The sequence below is a fragment of the Caretta caretta genome, chromosome 14 (assembly GCF_965140235.1).
Source record: "Caretta caretta isolate rCarCar2 chromosome 14, rCarCar1.hap1, whole genome shotgun sequence".
NCBI classification, from domain to species: domain Eukaryota; kingdom Metazoa; phylum Chordata; order Testudines; family Cheloniidae; genus Caretta; species Caretta caretta.
The window spans coordinates 38820992-38839630 of record NC_134219.1 but is presented as its reverse complement, the minus strand read 5'-3'; the positions used below and the strand labels follow the sequence as shown (position 1 = coordinate 38839630).

The 18639-nt window shown below is 49.1% G+C and overlaps 1 protein-coding gene across 1 annotated transcript; it reads left to right on the top strand.

Annotated features, from left to right (window-relative positions):
* The first annotated feature begins 305 nt into the window (after positions 1 to 305).
* Positions 306 to 18078, top strand: LOC125621597 (zinc finger protein RFP-like). The gene is made up of 7 exons (XM_075119054.1): positions 306 to 713; positions 2197 to 2292; positions 5119 to 5346; positions 9324 to 9346; positions 11371 to 11382; positions 12958 to 13067; positions 17570 to 18078. Exons 1-7 carry the CDS (start codon positions 306 to 308, stop codon positions 18076 to 18078), a joined length of 1386 nt encoding a protein of 461 aa, XP_074975155.1.
* The last annotated feature ends 561 nt before the right edge of the window (positions 18079 to 18639 follow it).

Here is an 18639-nt window from a genome sequence, read left to right as displayed (position 1 = left end):
CTCTAAGGTGCCACAAGTACTCCTTTTCTTTTTGCGAATACAGACTAACACGGCTGTTCCTCTGAAACCTGTCATTCTCTTAATTGCGGTTTCAAAGAGTTTTTTTTAACCTGGGAATTAAGTAGCACTGTTCCCTGCATGGGGAGGGTCACATTGCTCTCCAGTGCCTCAGGGGCTGAAACTAGATGGGGCTCATTCCAGCCCAGCAAATGAGCCGGCTCCAGAAGAAGAAATGCTGTCAGGATGCACCCAAAGGGAAGTGATGTGAATTTAACCTGCTGTCACACTTGTCCTCACGGAGAGCCATGGCTACTGTGGAAAAACTCCAAGAGGAAGCTTCTTGTTCCATCTGCTTGGAGTATTTCCAAGACCCGGTGTCTATCCACTGCGGGCACAACTTCTGCCGAGCCTGCATCACTCAGTGCTGGGGCGAACTGGCTATAAACTTCTCCTGCCCCCAATGCAGACAGACCGCCCAGCAGAGAAACTTCAGGCTCAACAGGGAGCTGGCGAACATGGTGGAGCTCGTGAAACAGCTGAAGTTACCTCCAGCAAAAGAGCCAGAGGCAGAGCGCGTGTGTGAGAAACACAGGGAGCCTCTGAAACTCTTCTGTGTAGAGGAACAGCAATTAATATGTTTGGTCTGCAGAGAGTCCTGGGCGCATGGAGCTCACGCTGCGGTTCCTATAGAGGAGGCTGCCCAGAAGTACAAGGTAGGAAATCTCTCTCTCCAGAGTCTCTATTTATGCCTCATTTATGTTTTTGGTTGGTTGGCTTTTCAAAATCAAAATGGCAGCAGTTCAGTAAATCCTAGTGTAATTTGGGCCCTTCGCTGGGCAATTTCTAGACTAAACATTTGGGTTTCTTTCCAGTTTAACTTGAACTTCTCATTTCCTGCGTTATTGATGGTCTATTTATGCTCACAACAGAGTTCTTGCATGGAATTTTGGCCCAGAGCTTCAGAGGTATTTAGATTTCTGGATTCCATTGAAATCACTGGAAATTGAGAGCCTAGGTATCTTTGAGGAGCAAGGCCTTAGCCACTAATTTTTTTATCTTTGCTCCTGATAACTGTTTTTTTTTTCTAGTGGAACCTGAACACCTAACGTCTCATTCATCCATTTTGCTAACAAGCGTTTCTGCAAGGGGTTGTGTTCTTAAGTTACTGATCTGTGCACCTAACATTAAAGAAAATGTTACATAATCTGGGAATTAGACCTAAATGAGTGTGCCCTTTTGCATCGAAGGTCACAGTCTTCCAAACACTACTTAGGGCTTGTCCATTACATGGAGAAATTCCTGATCAACTCCGTGTGTGGACGCTCTTATTTTGGAGCAAGGGTGCTCTTGCTTCTGTAAAGTGGATTAAGCTGAATAGGAATACATCACTGTTGTCTTGGAGTAAAACTGTCCACACATGTACTGTGCTTTAAATTCACACCTGCAATGACTGGCAAGTCTAGATAAATACTTATGCACATGCTTAAATTTATATTACCATGTCAATGAGGCTACTTAGATTAGTAAATTAAGCATGTGTGTGCCCCAGGATCAGGGCTATTTCACCCTGAAATAACATTCCTCAGTCACTGAACCTGTTGTGAATAAAATTGACTGGAGTAATATATTACTCCTTGCTCTACGCCACTAATTTCACTCCCAAGAAGGTAATGCCTTTCTCCAATTTTTGTACACTGGGTATCCAGTTTAACACTGACTCCTAATTCCCTGGCTTTTTAATGGATGTATTTTGCTAACAACTGCATTGGTACAGCTGTGCTGCTGTGGCGATTCTAGCATAGACGAGCCCTTTAGATGTTGCAAGTTCCTTTCTGAAGCTGGTCTATTTGAAATAAAGTTGACTAAGGTCATTTTTGTCTTCTTTTGTGTCATTAATTTCATACCCAACAAAGCAATAACCCACTCCTTGCTCCCCAGACTGCCTGACTGCTAAGCAGAGCCCTTGGTTTGTTATACAGGCCAGCATTACTGACTGGGGGGGGGGGAAACCCAGTGAATTATGGGAGGCAAACTTGGCCCCAGCCAGCCAGGGAATTTACATGCAAGTGGCATTAAGAAAGTTCTCCCCGTGAGTTAGAGTAGCTGGTAAAGAGTTTATTTAAGTGAAGTCTGAATTGGATCCACTCCTCCCCCACCCAAAAAGGAAATCCCACCAAAATCTTTTTCTCTTCTCAGGAGCGAGTCAAGGCTCGACTGCAGGCTCTGAGGGAAGAGAGAGAAAAACTCCTGGAATTTAAACTGACTGGCGAGAGGAGGAGCTGGGAGTATCTGGTAGGTGCCCAAAGCAGAGAGGGGATCTCTATCTGTGAGTGAGTATCGCTGGCTTTGTCTAGACTAGGATTTAGATATGGGCTATTAGATCTTGGGGCTTGTCTAAACTGAAAACACCACCACTGCACAGCTGTAGACACAAGTGTGGACACAACTTACGCTGACAGGAGGGTCTCTCCCATCAGCGTAGGTAATCCACCTCCCCAAGAGGTCGACGGAAGAATTCTTCCTAGCGCTGTGACCCCTGACTGCTGTGATTATGCTGATATAACTTTTAAGTTTCAGAGTAGCAGCCGTGTTAGTCTGTATTCGCAAAAAGAAAAGGAGGACTTGTGGCACCTTAGAGACTAACCAATTTATCTGAGCATAAGCTTTCGTGAGCTGCAGCTCACTTCATCGGATGCAGCTCACGAAAGCTTATGCTCAAATAAATTGGTTCGTCTCTAGGGTGCCACAAGTCCTCCTTTTCTTTTTGCGATAACTTTTAAGTGGAGCTCAAGCTTAAGAGCCTGGGATGTGAATGCTTGTGTCTCTCTGAGACAATAAATAAGTATGTGTCAATGTGTCTCTCACTCTATGACTTCCATGTGGGGATGGTATTTCTGTTCTTCTGTGACCACATGCTCCTGAGTGTGATGCGTGTGTGATTGCATTTCCACATGCAGAGGCAACACATAGGGGGATCATGTGCCCCCCCAGATTTGCTGCACGGTTTGTACTGAGCATGCGCCCACGGACTGAGCATGCTCAGTTACACTGCTGAAGCCAGCTGCCCTCACTTTCCCCTCCCGCCCCCGCCACTAGTAGCAGGCGTGGGTCGTCTCTGTCCACGGGAGTGCCTATAGGAAATTTCTGGGTGTCTCTCTCTTGTGTGTTAATGGGCATTTGTCTCTGTGGTTTGTATTTGTTTTTTAAATGACTGATATGCTGATATCATGATTTTTCTCATTGGATTTTTTTGTTGGTGTCATGCTTTTAATTTCCCGCACCTCCCTTTGCCCAGAAGTCTCTGCCAGTGCAGGGGGTGTGTGTGTGCGTGAGATAGAGAGATGGGCCAGGTCTACACTAACATGTTAGTTTGACCTAGCTATGTCATTCAGGGATGTGAAAAATCCACCCCCCCCCGAAAGACATAGTTACGCTGACCTATCCTGGTGTAGACAGTGCTAAGTCGATAGAAGAATTCTTCCATCAACCTAGCAACTGCTTCTTGGGGAGGTGGATTTAGCACAGCAATGGGAGAACCAGTGCCAAATTACCGCATGGGCCAACAGCCTGGAAAAATCTCCCCCCGCCACGGCCCCAGGGCGGGAGGAGCTCTCACCACAACCTCGGTGCACAGCTTCTCCAGTCTTGGTGCCACAGTGGGGGGAAGGAGCAAGCGGGGAAGGGGGTACAATAGGGCTGTGGGGGAAGGAGTGGAACGGGGGCAGGACTGGATGGAACAGGGGCAGGACCATGGGGGAAGAGGCGGAACAAGAGTGGGGCCGTGGGTAGAACGAGGAGAGGGCCACGGGGGGGAGGGGCGGAACAAGGGTGGGCCATGTACGGGGTTGCAGGTGGAAGGGGCAGAACGGGGGTGGGGCTGCAGGCGGAAGGAGTGGGGTAGGGCCACCGTTTTGGCGTCGGGGCCCCCTCACTTGCTGCGGCCCAGGACCCCAGGAGACCTTGATCTGCCTCTGGGGTGACCTCCTCCTGTTGCTGCAGTGAGTTTCTACACTGATGCCCTCAGTTGTAGCGGTTTCAGTGTAGACACAGCCAGAGAGAGAGAGAGAGAATGTTAACCTGAGACCTGCCTCCTGCTGCCCTTTCTGCTGCTAGATGAATCTGGAGTTCACTAGGCCAGTGATATGAGAACATCCTCATCATGCAGCACGGTAGCCAAAATGTGATCCTTGGATGCGTAACCATGGGACTTTCGAGTAGGGGTAGAGAGGTTATTTTACCTCTGTATTTGGTCCTGGTGAAACTGCTGTTGGAATCCTGTGTCCAGTTCTGGTGTCCTCAATTCAGAAAGGATGCTGATAAACTGGAGAGGGTTCAGAGAAGAGCTACGAGACTGATCAATAGAATAGAAAACGTGCCTTCTAGTCATAGATGCAAGGAGCTCCATCTATTCAACTTAACATAAATAAGGCTTCAGAAGTGACTGGATCGTGGTGTGTAAATACCTACGTGGGAAACAAATGTTTGATAATGAGCTCTTTGAAACTAGAGGACAAAAATATACCACAATTGTCTGGCTGGAAGTTGAAGCTAGACAAATTCAGACTGTAAATAAGGTGTATATTTTTAACAGTGAGGATAATTAACCACTGGAATATTACCAAGGGTCATGGCAGATTCTCAATCACTGCCCATTTTTAAATCAAGATTGGTTTTTTTTAAAAAAAGATATGCTCTAATTAAAGAAAAAATGTTTTGGAAAATCCTATGGCCTGTGTTACACAGGTCAGACTTAGATGATCACAACGGTTTCTTCTGGCCTTGGAATCTATGAATCTATGCTAAAGATCACACACTATTAACATAAATTGGGACTGACTAAGGAAGCTTTAGGAAGATCTCTCTCTCATCCATAGGGAATTTGTCTCAAAAAAAAGTGAAATTCTGTGGCCTGCATTGTGCAGGAGGTCAGACTAGATGATCATAATGGTCCCTTCTGGCCTAAATATCTATGAATCTATGAATCTATGAAAAGTCTTGAAATGACTTTTTGGGGTAGTGAGAAATTTCCCTTTGGCAGACACATGGCTGTATGAAATACCCCGATCTCTCTGCAGGGTCTTTACCTGCCCATTCCCCATTTCTATCTGTTTGTTACAGGAAAAGATCAAAAAGGAGAGGCAGAGAATTGGGTTTGAATTTCAGCAGCTCCGCCAGTTTCTGGAGGAACAAGAGCGGCTCCTGCTGGCCCGGCTGGAAGAGTTGGACAGGATTACAAAGTGGCAAAAGGAAACTGTCACCAGATTTCCCATGGAGATTTCCCACCTTAATAGCCTGATCAGTGAGCTGGAGGGGAAGTGCCAGCAGCCAGCGAGTGATTTCCTGCAGGTGAATTTCCTTGCTGTGGGGATAGGCTCCAGCAGTGGGCAGGAGCCTTTCCCCATTGCCAGAGCCGTTCTCCACTTCTGTTAGAGACACCCAGTTGCCTCTGCATGGTATCCTGAACTATCTTCACAGGGGATGATGCACAAAATTGGGATGATGCACAGGGGATGATGCCAAAATTGCCCCCAAAATTCTCTCTGATGTGGAATTGGAATTCATTTGCAAATTGGATACAATTAACTTAAGCTTGAATAGAGACTGGGAGTGGCTAAGTCATTATGCAAGGTAACCTATTTTCCCTTTGCATAATGACAGGTTTCAGAGTAACAGCCGTGTTAGTCTGTATTCACAAAAAGAAAAGGAGGACTTGTGGCACCATAGAGACTAACCAATTTATTTGGGCATAAGCTTTTGTGAGCTACAGCTCACTTCATCGGATGCACACTGTGAAAAGTGTAGAAGATCTTTTATACACACAAAGCATGAAAAAATTCCTCCCCCCACCCTACTCTCCTGCTGGCAATAGCTTATCTAAAGTGATCACTCTCCTTACAATAAGAAAAGGAGTACTTGTGGCACCTTAGAGACTAACCAATTTATCTGAGCATGAGCTTTCGTGAGCTACAGCTCACTTGATGAAGTGAGCTGTAGCTCACAAAAGCTCATGCTCAAATAAATTGGTTAGTCTCTAAGGTGCCACAAGTACTCCTTTTCTTTTTGCGAATACAGACTAACACGGCTGTTACTCTGAAACCTCTCCTTACAATGTGTATGATAATCAAGTTGGGCCATTTCCAGCACAAATCCAGGTTTTCTCACCCCCCACCCCCACACACAAACCCACTCTCCTGCTGGTAATAGTTTATCTAAAGTGACCACTCTCCTTACAATGTGTATGATAATCAAGGTGGGCCATTTCCAGCACAATTCCAGAGTTTAACAAGAACCTCTGAGGGGTGGGAGGGGTTAGGAAAAAACAAGGGGAAATAGGTTACCTTGCATAATGACTTAGCCACTCCCGGTCTCTATTCAAGCCTAAGTTAATTATATCCAATTTGCAAATGAATTCCAATTCAACAGTTTCTCCCTGGAGTCTGGATTTGAAGTTTTTTTGTTGAAGAATTGCAACTTTCATGTCTGTAATCGCGTGACCAGAGAGATTGAAGTGTTCTCCGACTGGTTTATGAATGTTATAATTCTTGACATCTGATTTGTGTCCATTTATTCTTTTACGTAGAGACTGTCCAGTTTGACCAATGTACATGGCAGAGGGGCATTGCTGGCACATGATGGCATATATCACATTGGTGGATGTGCAGGTGAACGAGCCTCTGATAGTGTGGCTGATGTTATTAGGCCCTGTGATGGTGTCCCCTAAATAGATATGTGGGCACAGTTGGCAACGGGCTTTGTTGCAAGGATAGGTTCCTGGGTTAGTGGTTCTGTTGTGTGGCATGTGGTTGCTGGTGAGTATTTGCTTCAGGTTGGGGGGCTGTCTGTAGGCAAGGACTGGCCTGTCTCCCAGGATTTGTGAGAGTGTTGGGCCATCCTTCAGGATAGGTTGTAGATCCTTAATAATGCGTTGGAGGGGTTTTAGTGGGGGGCTGCAGGTGACAGCTAGTGGCGTTCTGTTATTTTCTTTGTTAGGCCTGTCCTGTTTTAGGTGACTTCTGGGAACTCTTCTGGCTCTATCAATCTGTTTCTTCACTTCCGCAGGTGGGTATTGTAGTTGTAAGAATGCTTGATAGAGATCTTGTAGGTGTTTGTCTCTGTCTGAGGGGTTGGAGCAAATGCGGTTGTATCGCAGACCTTGGCTGTAGACGATGGATCGTGTGGTGTGGTCAGGGTGAAAGCTGGAGGCATGTAGGTAGGAATAGCGGTCAGTAGGTTTCCGCTATAGGGTGGTGTTTATGTGACCATTGTTTATTAGCACTGTAGTGTCCAGGAAGTGGATCTCTTGTGTGGACTGGACCAGGCTGAGGTTGATGGTGGGATGGAAATTGTTGAAATCATGGTGGAATTCCTCAAGGGCTTCTTTTCCATGGGTCCAGAGGATGAAGATGTCATCAATATAGCGCAAGTAGAGTAGGGGCGTTAGGGGACGAGAGCTGAGGAAGCGTTGTTCTAAATCAGCCATAAAAATGTTGGCATACTGTGGGGCCATGCGGGTACCCATAACAGTGCCGCTGATCTGAAGGTATACATTGTCCCCAAATGTAAAATAGTTATGGGTAAGGACAAAGTCACAAATCAGATGTCAAGAATTATAACATTCATAAAGACAGGTTTCAGAGTAACAGCCGTGTTAGTCTGTATTCGCAAAAAGAAAAGGAGTACTTGTGGCACCTTAGAGACTAACCAATTTATTTGAGCATAAGCTTTTGTGAGCTACAGCTCGCTGTAGCTCACGAAAGCTTATGCTCAAATAAATTGGTTAGTCTCTAAGGTGCCACAAGTACTCCTTTTCTTACTGTAAGGAGAGTGGTCACTTTAGATAAGCTATTACCAGCAGGAGAGTGGGTTTGTGTGTGTGTGTGGGTGGGAGGGATGAGAAAACCTGGATTTGTGCTGGAAATGGCCCAACTTCATTATCATACACATTGTAAGGAGAGGTTTCAGAGGAACAGCCGTGTTAGTCTGTATTCGCAGAAAGAAAAGGAGTACTTGTGGCACCTTAGAGACTAACCAATTTATTTGAGCATGAGCTTTCGTGAGCCACATCTGATGAAGTGAGCTGTGGCTCACGAAAGCTCATGCTCAAATAAATTGGTTAGTCTCTAAGGTGCCACAAGTACTCCTTTTCTTATTGTAAGGAGAGTGATCACTTTAGATAAGCTATTGCCAGCAGGAGAGTGGGGTGGGGGGAGGTATTTTTTCATGCTTTGTGTGTATAAAAGATCTTCTACACTTTCCACAGTATGCATCCGATGAAGTGAGCTGTAGCTTACGAAAGCTTATGCTCAAATAAATTGGTTAGTCTCTAAGGTGCCACAAGTACTCCTTTTCTTTTTGCTATTTCCCCTTGTTTTTTCCTAACCTCCCCCCCGCCGCCCCATTTGTGCTGGAAATGGCCCACCTTGATTATCATACACATTGTAAGGAGAGTGATCACTTTACATAAGCTATTACCAGCAGGAGAGTGTTGTGGGGGGAGAGAAAACCTTTTGAAGTGAAAAACACCCATTTTTTCATGGTCTGTGTGTATAAAAACATCCTCACTGCATTTTCCACTTTTATGCATCCGATGAAGTGAGGTGTAGCTCACGAAAGCTCATGCTCCAATAAATTGGTTAGTCTCTAAGGTGCCACAAGTACTCCTTTTCTTTTTGCGAATACAGACTAACACGGCTGCTACTCTGAAATCTGATGTGGAATATTCCTGGTATGTAGCCTGCTCTCCCAGTTCTTTGTGAGACGCTGCCTATGGCTGCCTTGTGCATGCAGAATGCCAGAGCCCTGTGGCAACTTTGCTTGCCAGAGTCCTGCACTCAGCTAGTGCCTTAGGGAAGATCAAATCCAAATAAGCCCATAAATATTTAACTTATTTGTTTGTATTGCAATAGCCTCCAGAGGCCCCAATGTGCCAGGCACAGAGAGACCCTGCAGCAGAGCCAGCAAATGAACCCCATAACCCAGCGTCCAAAGTAGGAGTCTAAACATTTTGCTAAGGCAACATAACATGTGCCAAACCCAGGAATCTGCTGTGGAGATGGAGGTGGAGATTGGGGTGGGAAATGTTAATTTTCCTGATTAGCATTTGCCTTTTGAAAACACCCTGGATTGTTTCTCTGTGCCCAACAGAACGCGCCGTCTAACCCCAGGGGAAGATTTAGTAGCTGTTTTGGAAAATCCGACTCTGTGATCCAGATGCTTTAATAAATATGTAGAAGTAGGTTGTGACTTTAACCTATGGAACTTGATGGGTGTTTGGTATTTCACATGTGCAATCAACTCCCTCTCTCTCTTTCTCTCCCTTCTAGGACATCAGGATCACCTTGAGCAGGTACATGGCTCCTTCTCACTCCCCCTCGCCTTTCATTCTCTTGTCATGTTAAAACCCCAGGGCACAGCAGCAAGGTGTAGGGGCACAGTCACAACTCTCCTGTGTTAAGTTTAATTAAGTGGTTTTAAATGTCTTCCACCTAGTGATTACTTTGTAATGAAAGAAGTGCCGAGGCTCAGGCAATTAGGAGCCATATTTTTTTACTTTCATAACTGATGCATCAAGCCCAGAGGTGCTGGGGCTGTGAACTGCCAGGCCCAGAGGTGCCGGGGCTAGGAAATGCCAAGCCTAGAGGTGTTGGCACTGAGCCCTGGCATGGCCTGGCACAAATTAAGCACTGCTTCCACCTCTAAGGGACTGGCTGTCTCAGGATGCTGGGGATGGATTAAGAGGCCTTTCATCTCTAGGGCCCTGGTTACAATCCAGCACTGCTGACTCTTTGGCTACGTCTACAGTACACACCACTGGTGGTGGCATATAGGGTGTGTGTAGCTACACGACCGCAATGAGAAACAGGCTCTGTCCACACTGTGCTGTGTAACTACATGCGGTGAAAGGCTCCGGCAGGGGGGAGGCAATAAGGAAAGGCCACTTTTCCCTGCGGCCTTCCCCTGCTGGAGACTTTCCCTTGCTGTGGGGTCAGGTTCCTGTAGTGGGAAGCTGCAGGAAACTTTCCCCGCTGTCTCTCCCATTGCCAGAGCCTTTCCCCACTTCTGGAGTCTTTTCTCCTGCAGCGGGGAGGGGCTCCAGCTGCAGGGAGTCAGCGGGACGCTACCCCACTGAAAACAGCACTGAGTAGATGGGGAGGCATGACTTGGGTGAGCAGAGAGCATGTGGGGTATGTTCTCGTCTACATACCCTCACCCTTCAGGAGTGTCTTTACTCACCTAAGCCATGCCTCATGGCCTGCACTGCTATTTACACCCATGCGAAGGGGGCCTCCCCGTGTATGCACTCTATACCGCGCTGAAAGAAGAGTGCAGATGTACCCTTTGTGTGGAGTGAGCTGTGTCTGGTGAGGGACTGGTCTGACTCCAGTTGCTGTTGGGCTCGAGGTCTACAATACAAAGACCGCTAGCAACATGGGAACATCCTGGACATCAGAGCATGAAGGACATGGACCAAAGTGGCCAGGATGCAACTTCCTTCCTACCCATACACATAGGCCCGTATCTTCTAAGGCATTGCAACGATGAGATTTGACCATAGGTTTTCCACCTCTCAGGTGAGTGCCCTCTGGGACTGGCAAGGCATTCTCTGTCTGGCCCAAGTCATATTTAATTATGTATAAAAAGGTTGAACCACCTCAACAGGAGAGACTGAGAGACCCACTGCAGAACATCCCATACCCCAGGGGTTACCCATTTTGTGTGCCGTTAGGCATGTCTCAGCACATCTACAGGCAAGATAGGTGGGGGGGCACCTCCCCGGTTTGAGGACTGCACTGCAGCATAGGCAGGAGACGCCTATGGGGAGGCAGCAGTGCCTGTGCCCAGAGGCAGAAACGTAGGTACCTAGGGCATTTTTAGAACTTAAGAGCAGCCACACGGGGTCAGACCAATGGCCCATCTAGCCCACTATCCTGTCTCCCGACAGTGTCCAATGCCAGGTGCCCCAGAGGGAATGAACAGAACAGGCAATCACCAAGTGATCCATCCCCTGTCGCCCATTCCCAGCTTCTGGCAAACAGAGGCTCAGGACACCATCCCTGCCAGCCTGACTAATAGCCATTGATGGACCTGTCCTCCATGAATGTATCTAGTTCTTTTTCAAATCCTGTTCTAGTCTTGGCCTTCACAACATCCTCCGGCAAAGAGTTCCACAGGTTGACTGTGCGTTGTGGCTGAAAGGTAGGTGTTGAGTGTGCTTAGGCATTGTTAGGATGTAGATATTCAGGTCTGTCTGCAAAGGCCTATACTTTAAGAATTTAGGTGTATTCTTATCACTTAGCTAGTTATAGAGGTGTAAAAGAAAGAATCAAAATCACTGTCTGTGGGTGTAAGGGCCTTCTCTTACTGTGACAGTCTGAGGCCCTTGTCTTAGGCTAAGGCCTCTGGCTAAGCAGCAGAGGCAGCCATAAGCTGGGAAGCGACTGGTCACCTCCTCACATTCCAACCTAGTCACATTGAAATAAGGTGCTATTGGGCTGTTAGGAATACAATCCTCTCCTGATAGTGCCTATCGCCTCCAGAAAAAGGGAAGTGCCTAGAAGATGTAAAAGAAAACTCAGTTTGATAGCATCCTGTCTGGCAAGAACCCACTTATCAATAGCTGGGATGTGAAATCCTCATTTCTTTGTTGTTCTATCACTGTAGACCCCATTCCCCTATTGTTTGTCTGTATAATCTCTGTCTGGTTCTGTGATTGTTTCTGTCTGCTGTATAATTAATTTTGCTGGGTGTAAATCAATTAAGGTGTTGGGATATAATTGGTTAGCTATTACCAGCAGGATAGTGAGTTTGTGTGTGTGGTTTTTGGGAGGGGGGTGAGGGGGTGAGAGAACCTGGATTTGTGCAGGAAATGGCCCAACTTGATTATCATGCACATTGTGTAAAGAGTTGTCACTTTGGATGGGCTATCACCAGCAGGAGAGTGAATTTGTGTGGGGGGGGTGGAGGGTGAGAAAACCTGGATTTGTGCTGGAAATGGCCCAACCTGATGATCACTTTAGATAAGCTATTACCAGCAGGACAGTGGGGTGGGAGGAGGTATTTTCATATTCTCTGTGTGTATATAAAGTCTGCTGCAGTTTCCACGGTATGCATCCGCTGAAGTGAGCTGTAGCTCACAAAAGCTTATGCTCAAATAAATTGGTTAGTCTCTAAGGTGCCACAAGTACTCCTTTTCTTTTTGCGAATACAGACTAACACGGCTGTTACTCTGAAACCTTAGTTAATCATGTTACAATATGTTAGGATTAGTTAGTTAAATTTCAGTAAAATGATTGGTTAAGGTATAGCTAAGCAGAACTCAAGTTTTACTATCTAGTCTGCAGGCAATCAGGAAGTACGGGGAGGAATGGGAACAGGGAATGCAGGTGGGGAAATTGGAATCATGTTTTGTTAAGGGGGGAATGGGAAAAGGAATCGGGGACACACGCAAGGCTCTGTGATGTCAGAGCTGGGAAGGGGGACACTAAGGAAGGAAATTGGAATCATTGCTTGCTGGAAGTTCACCCCAATAAACATCGAATTGTTTGCACCTTTGGACTTTGGGTGTTGTTGCTCTCTGTTCATGCGAGAAGGACCAGGGAAGTGAGCGGGTGAAGGAATAAGCCCCCTAACAGGCATCTACAGGGTTAGGTGGCAGATGAAGGGGGTTTCAATGCCACCTAAATCTGGGACTTAGATGCCTAAATCCCTTTGTGGATCTGGGCCTAATAGTCTCTGTAGCCTAAGGATGGATCATGACTGTGGGGGAAGCATGCACAGCCAGTGCCTTGGTGTCACCTTCTGTGAGGGTAGGACACACGGAGGAATCCATTCTCTGTGGCCCCAGAGCAGGAGCATTGGCTGGCATGAGCTTCATATTAAAAGGCAATTAAGTAATGCATAATAAGGAGTAATTAATGTAATGAATACAATTTACTTCAGAGAGTTTTCTCTCTCCAGGTGCAAAATGTTCCAGCAGCCCATGGGGATTTCTCCTGAGCTGGAAAAGAGGCTTAGTGATTTCTCTCAACAAACTATTGCTTTAAAGGAGACCCTGAGGAAATTCAAAGGTACCAAGGCGGGAGGCAGGCGGAGGATCGAGTTGCGTCTCTGTGACTGTGAGAGGAGATGGGCTCTGGCCACTTAGCAGCCAATGTACAACCCACCAAAAGAACAGTATAGGACCATTGGACGGGGCCGTGGGACTGGGAACTGTCCAGGCCAAAAGAAGTTTCGAATGAGGGTTCAGAAATGAAATAACATGAATGTGGTTCAATGTTTTATTCACTTGTTTCTCCTACATCATGAGAAATTTGGGATCCAGGTGAAGGGAGCAGTGCCAGATCCAAAAGGGTCTGAATCCTGCTTATGAATAGGGCTCTACCAAATTCACAGCCATGAAAAATGCGTCACAGACTGTGAAATCTGGTCTCCCCCTGTGAAATCTGATCTCCCGGCCAGCAGCCGCCGCTCTGCAGCTGCCCAGCTCTGAAGGCAGGCACTGCCCCCAGCAACACAGAAGTGAGGGTAGCAGTACCACAACCCCCCCCCCCCATAATAACCTTGCGACTCCCCCACAACTCCTTTTTGGGTCAGGACCCCTATAATTACAACACCATGAAATTTCAGATTTAAATAGCAAAAATCATGAAATGTATTATTTTTAAAATCCCATGACTGTGAAATTGACCAAACTGGGCCATGAATTTGGCAGGGCCCTACTCATGAATGAACGGAGAAAGAGATCCAGTAAACAATGGTTTAATAATAGAGAAAAAGGAACAGATCCAGGAGATAGAGCTGGGGGCTGGGAGTCAGGAGACTTGGGTTTTGTTCTAGCTCTTCCACCGATTTGGTGAGTGACCCTGGAAAAATCAATTCAGTGCTATGTGCCTCAGTTTCCCCATCTTCAAAATCATGATGTTCTATTCCTCCAGCACAGCCAGCCCCTTGCACTTCATGCACAGGAAGTCCCTTCTGGCTTCCGGCAGAAAAGAAAACATGGCACATCCGTGGTAGATCACCGCTGCTGTTCTCGCGCTGGCCATCTTGAAATCCGCACAGAGAAGGAAAGCCTCTTGTGTGCCCTCTCTCGGCTCCCTCCCAAGCTCTCCTGTTAGTTCTCCTAGCAAGTGACGATTTACACCAAGTCTCCCAGCTTAGCTCAGCCCAGCCCCTCACCACTAGGGAGCAACCAGTGGGGCTGATCAAAGCTCAATGGGTCAGGCCAACAGACGAGAAATGCAGTCTGCGCTGGGCTCTCTGATGTTCAATCTAGGAATGTATTGGTGTTCTGAGATCCTTCGAGAAAGCAAGTGATATAGTCACATAAAAATGCTCCTGGGATATTCTTGATTCCGTTTAAGTTACATCAGGCTTGACTAAACAAGTTTTTTCTCTCCATATCTCTGCCCCTTTCCCTATGTCTGTTTCCTTACCCTCATTAAGCGGACTTGTTTAATTCAGAGTGGAAAGCTGGGCATAAAGCTGACTCCATGACATCTCTCCTCTCTAGACACTCTGGCTCTGGGGCTAGAGACCAGTGCAGGGAGGTCTCTAGCGTGGGGCGTGGACACCACAGGAAGAAAGGGTGAGTTTTTACAGAGATATTTCCTGGTTTGCATTTGTAGCTCCAGCTTGAATGGCAGAAGACCCTCCGAGATCAAACAAAACAGCCTCCTGCCAACAGAGAGAGAGAGGGCGACAGGAAAAGGGATGGGGACTTAAACATCCTACGATATTAACCCCTTAACTGCTGTTCCCACATGACAAGCACGGCATGGGAGTGAGATGGGGGGTGGCAGTGCAATCCACTGACTGACTGGGACTCAGTGCTGTTGGCTTGATCCTCCCCCAGTGTCCCCCCGGGGCACTTGCTTCTCTCCCTCAGTCACCTGGATCTCCCATTTTCTCTTCCCACTGGGCTGCGGGGTGTCCATTTATGATCCTCCCTTCACCCTGGCTCTTTAGGACCTCTCCACTATTGCCTGACCCTTTGGAAGGTTAATCATGTTTGGATTGGCGTGTGGTAAGGTTCTTCCCCCAGAATCAGACCTAACACGATGGTGGTTGAATTCTTGTGGGGAGGCTCAGGTTGGATGACAAGGACACATACCCTGAGGGCAAAGTAAAACCTTGGATACCTTTATGAAAATAATGAAGAAAGCTAGAAAAGACCCAAGCCACATAACAAGGTAGAGAACATACAGTACCAGGGTTATCTTAAAAAAGAAAAGGAGTACTTGTGGCACCTTAGAGACTAACCAATTTATTTGAGCAATTGCATACTCACAGCCTTGGTTGAGGACCTGGTGGTAAGAGACAACAGGACCAGCCCCGTCTCTGGCATCTATAGGTTAACACAGTGGTTCTCAAACTTTAGCAACCTGAGGACCCCCGTTTTGATTTAATTTTTTTCACAGACCCCCCAATCCTCCTGCTCAGCCCCAGGCCCCGCCCCACTCCACCCTTCCCCAATGCCCCACCCCTGCCCCATCTCTTCCCACCCCCGCTCCACCCCTGCTCCTCCTTTTCCCCGCCTTCTTCCCCGAGCACACCACGTCCCTGCTCCTCCCCCTCCCTCCCAGGGCCTCCTGCACGCCGCTGAACAGCTGTTCAGCGGCGTGCAGGAGGCTCTGAGAGGGAGGGGGAGACGTTGAGGGAGGGAGGGAGAGGAGTTGATCAGTGGGGCCGGCAGACCCCCTGGAATACCCTCGCGGAACCCCTGTTTGAGAAATGCTGGGTTAACATGTAACAGCCATTTCAGCCTATGATCATACCATCGCCCCTTGCTCCAGCGGATTTGTGATTATTCCTTCTGATGTTCCTTGCAGTAGCACTGACTGGAACATTGTAATTCGTACCACTGAGCAAGCTCTCCTTATTTCCCAATATCAAAATGTAACCGTTAGGCCATTTATCTATTCAAGGGTTACCACCTGCTTAACCACACTTATGCTAATTTATACTTCAACTAATCCTGCAGTGGTTCTCAAACTGGGGGTCGTGACCTCAAAGTGTATCGTCATGACCCCGTTTTAATGGGATCACCAGGGCTGGCGTCAGACTTGCTGGGGCCCAGAGCCAAAGCCGAAGCTCCAGCCCCACTGCCCGGGGCTGAAGCCAAAGCCTGAGGGCTTCAGCCCTGGGTGATGGGGCTCAGGGTTACAGGCCCCTCACCTGGGCTGAAGCCCTTAGGCTTTGGCCCCCCTGACTGGGGCAGGAGGGCTCAGGCTTCGGTCCCCCCCTCCTGGTGTCATATAGTAATTTTTGTTGTCGGAACAGGGTCGTGGTACAATGAAGTTTGAGAACCCCTGATTTACGGTACACATGTCTGTAGGTTTCTTGCATTACAGCTAAATATAATGAAGGCAAGACAGTGAATACAGGCAAGCTTGCCCTATGGCAGAGGTGAGCAAACTACGGCCCGCAGGCCACATCTGGCCTGCTGGACCCTCCTGCCTGGCCCCTGAACTCCTGCCCCGGGAGGCTCACCCCCAGCCCCTCCCCTGCTGTTCCCCCGCAGCCTCAGCTCACTGCACCGCGGGCGCAATGCTCGGGGCGGTGGGGCTGCGAGCCCCTGGGGCCTGTGCTGCGCGGTGTGTGGCTGGCTCCAGCCGGGCGGCACGGCTGTAGAGCCGCCAGCCACTGGTGCTCCAGGCAGCGCAGTAAGGGGGCAGGGGGGGTTGGATAGAGGGCAGGGGAGTTCAAGGGGGTGGTGTGGGGGTGGGGGTGTGGATGGGGGTGGGGCGGTCAGAGGGCAGGGAACAGGGGGGGTTGAATGGGGGCAGGGGTCCCGGGGGGGCAGTCAGGAATGAGAGGAGGGGTTGGATGGGGCAGTCAGAGGCCGGGGGGGGGGGCAGGGGGTGGTGGATGAGGTAGGAGACCTGGGGGGGCCATCAGGGCACAGGGAACAGGGGCAGTTGGATGGGGGGCAATCAGAGGGCAAGAAGCAGGGGGGCTCAGATAGGGGGCGGGCACAGCCTCCCTTAACTGGCCCTCCATACAATTTTGGAAACCCGATGTGGCCCTCAGGCCAAAAAGTTGCCCGCCCCTGCCCTATGGGCTACACCACTGGGTGCCTCCTCCTCCCCTCTGCCCCGTGGGCTGGGAGACAGCTCTCCATTGTTTGGCATCCCCTATTTCTCTTCCATTCCACAGTGGGCTGGGTGCTCTTCCCCAGGGTTGTGCCCCCCGCCGGCCACACAGGAGTCTGGGCTGTGGTCTGGACTGCCTCCTCCTTCCTCCTTGCTAGCTGGGGCTGGGGTGTCTCTCCTTAACGGGCACAACTGGGGACTCCCAGGCTCTGCTGCCTCCCCTGCTCTGTCCCTGCTGCTGGCAGTGGGGCAGCCCCCAAAGGGAGACGCAGCAGGGGAGGAGGCAGAGAGAAGCAGTCACAGCAGCAGACATTGCAGCACCCGTAGAACCTGGGAGAGGACAGAGAGCCGGGACAGAGAGGCAGAAAATCAGGGAGTGACCCAGATGGGACCGGGCTGCTGGGGAGTGCGAGAAAAGGTCCCCTCCTTCGCCAGGGCTGAGCTCTGCCCCTAATGCTCTGATTCTCTCTCCCCAGCAAATGTGACTCTGGATCCAGACACGGCTCATCCCCAGCTCGTTCTGTCTGCGGACGGGAAAGGCGTGAGACGGGGACACGAGCAGCGGGATCTGCCCGACAATCCCGAGCGATTCGATTCCGTTCTCTCCGTGCTGGGCCGTGAGGGGTTCGCCTCGGGCAGATGCTACTGGGAGGTGGAGGTGGGCGTTGGAGGAATCTGGTCAGTGGGGGTGGCCAGGGAGTCTGTAAGGAGGAAGGGACGGATGAGCAATTACCCTGAGCAGGAGATCTGGGCTGTGGGTCACTGGGGCAGTCAGTACCGGGCTTACACCTCCTGTGAGACCATTCTGCCCCTGCCTACGATCCCCAGGAGAATCCGGGTGGCTCTGGACTATGAAGGGGGGCGGGTGGCATTTTTTGATGTTGACAACAAGTTCCTGATCTTCATTTTCCCACCAGCCTCTTTCACTGGGGAGAGAATCTTCCCTTTCTTTTTGGCGGGATCCCCACTCCGGCTGTGTCCCTGAGATAGGGGCGAAGGGGAATGGTCCCATGGGATTGTAGGTGCTAACTCCTGGGGTGTTCTAGGGATGGACCACCCCTGGGAAAAAAATAGTGGGAGCTCAGCACCTACCAGCCATAGCTGTTCAGCGGTGTGGCCAATCAGCTGTTTGGCAATGCCCCGATCAGCTAATTGGGGGGCACCGCTAAACAGCTGATGGCGGCATCAACAAACAGCTGTTTGGTGGCTCAGCGAGGGGTTTGGAGGAGGGCAGAGAACAGTGAGTGGTGGGCAGGCAGGGGCTTCCGGGAGTGGGCGGAGTGGGGGTGGGAAGAGGCAGAGCAAGGGTGGGGCTTTGGCGAAGGGGCAGAATGGGGGCGGGGCCTCGGGGTGGAGTGGGGGTGGAACACCCCCAGGGAAAAATAAAAGTCAGAGCCTATTCATGTGACCACCATAAAATAGGTTTCTCTAACATCTGACTCCACGACCCTGAGGCTAGAGCGTATTTCTGGCCAGTCAAAAGGGCAGAGAGATGGACGTGAAGGCGAAGCAAATGGCATTTGTCTGTCAATTCTTTATGATTCCG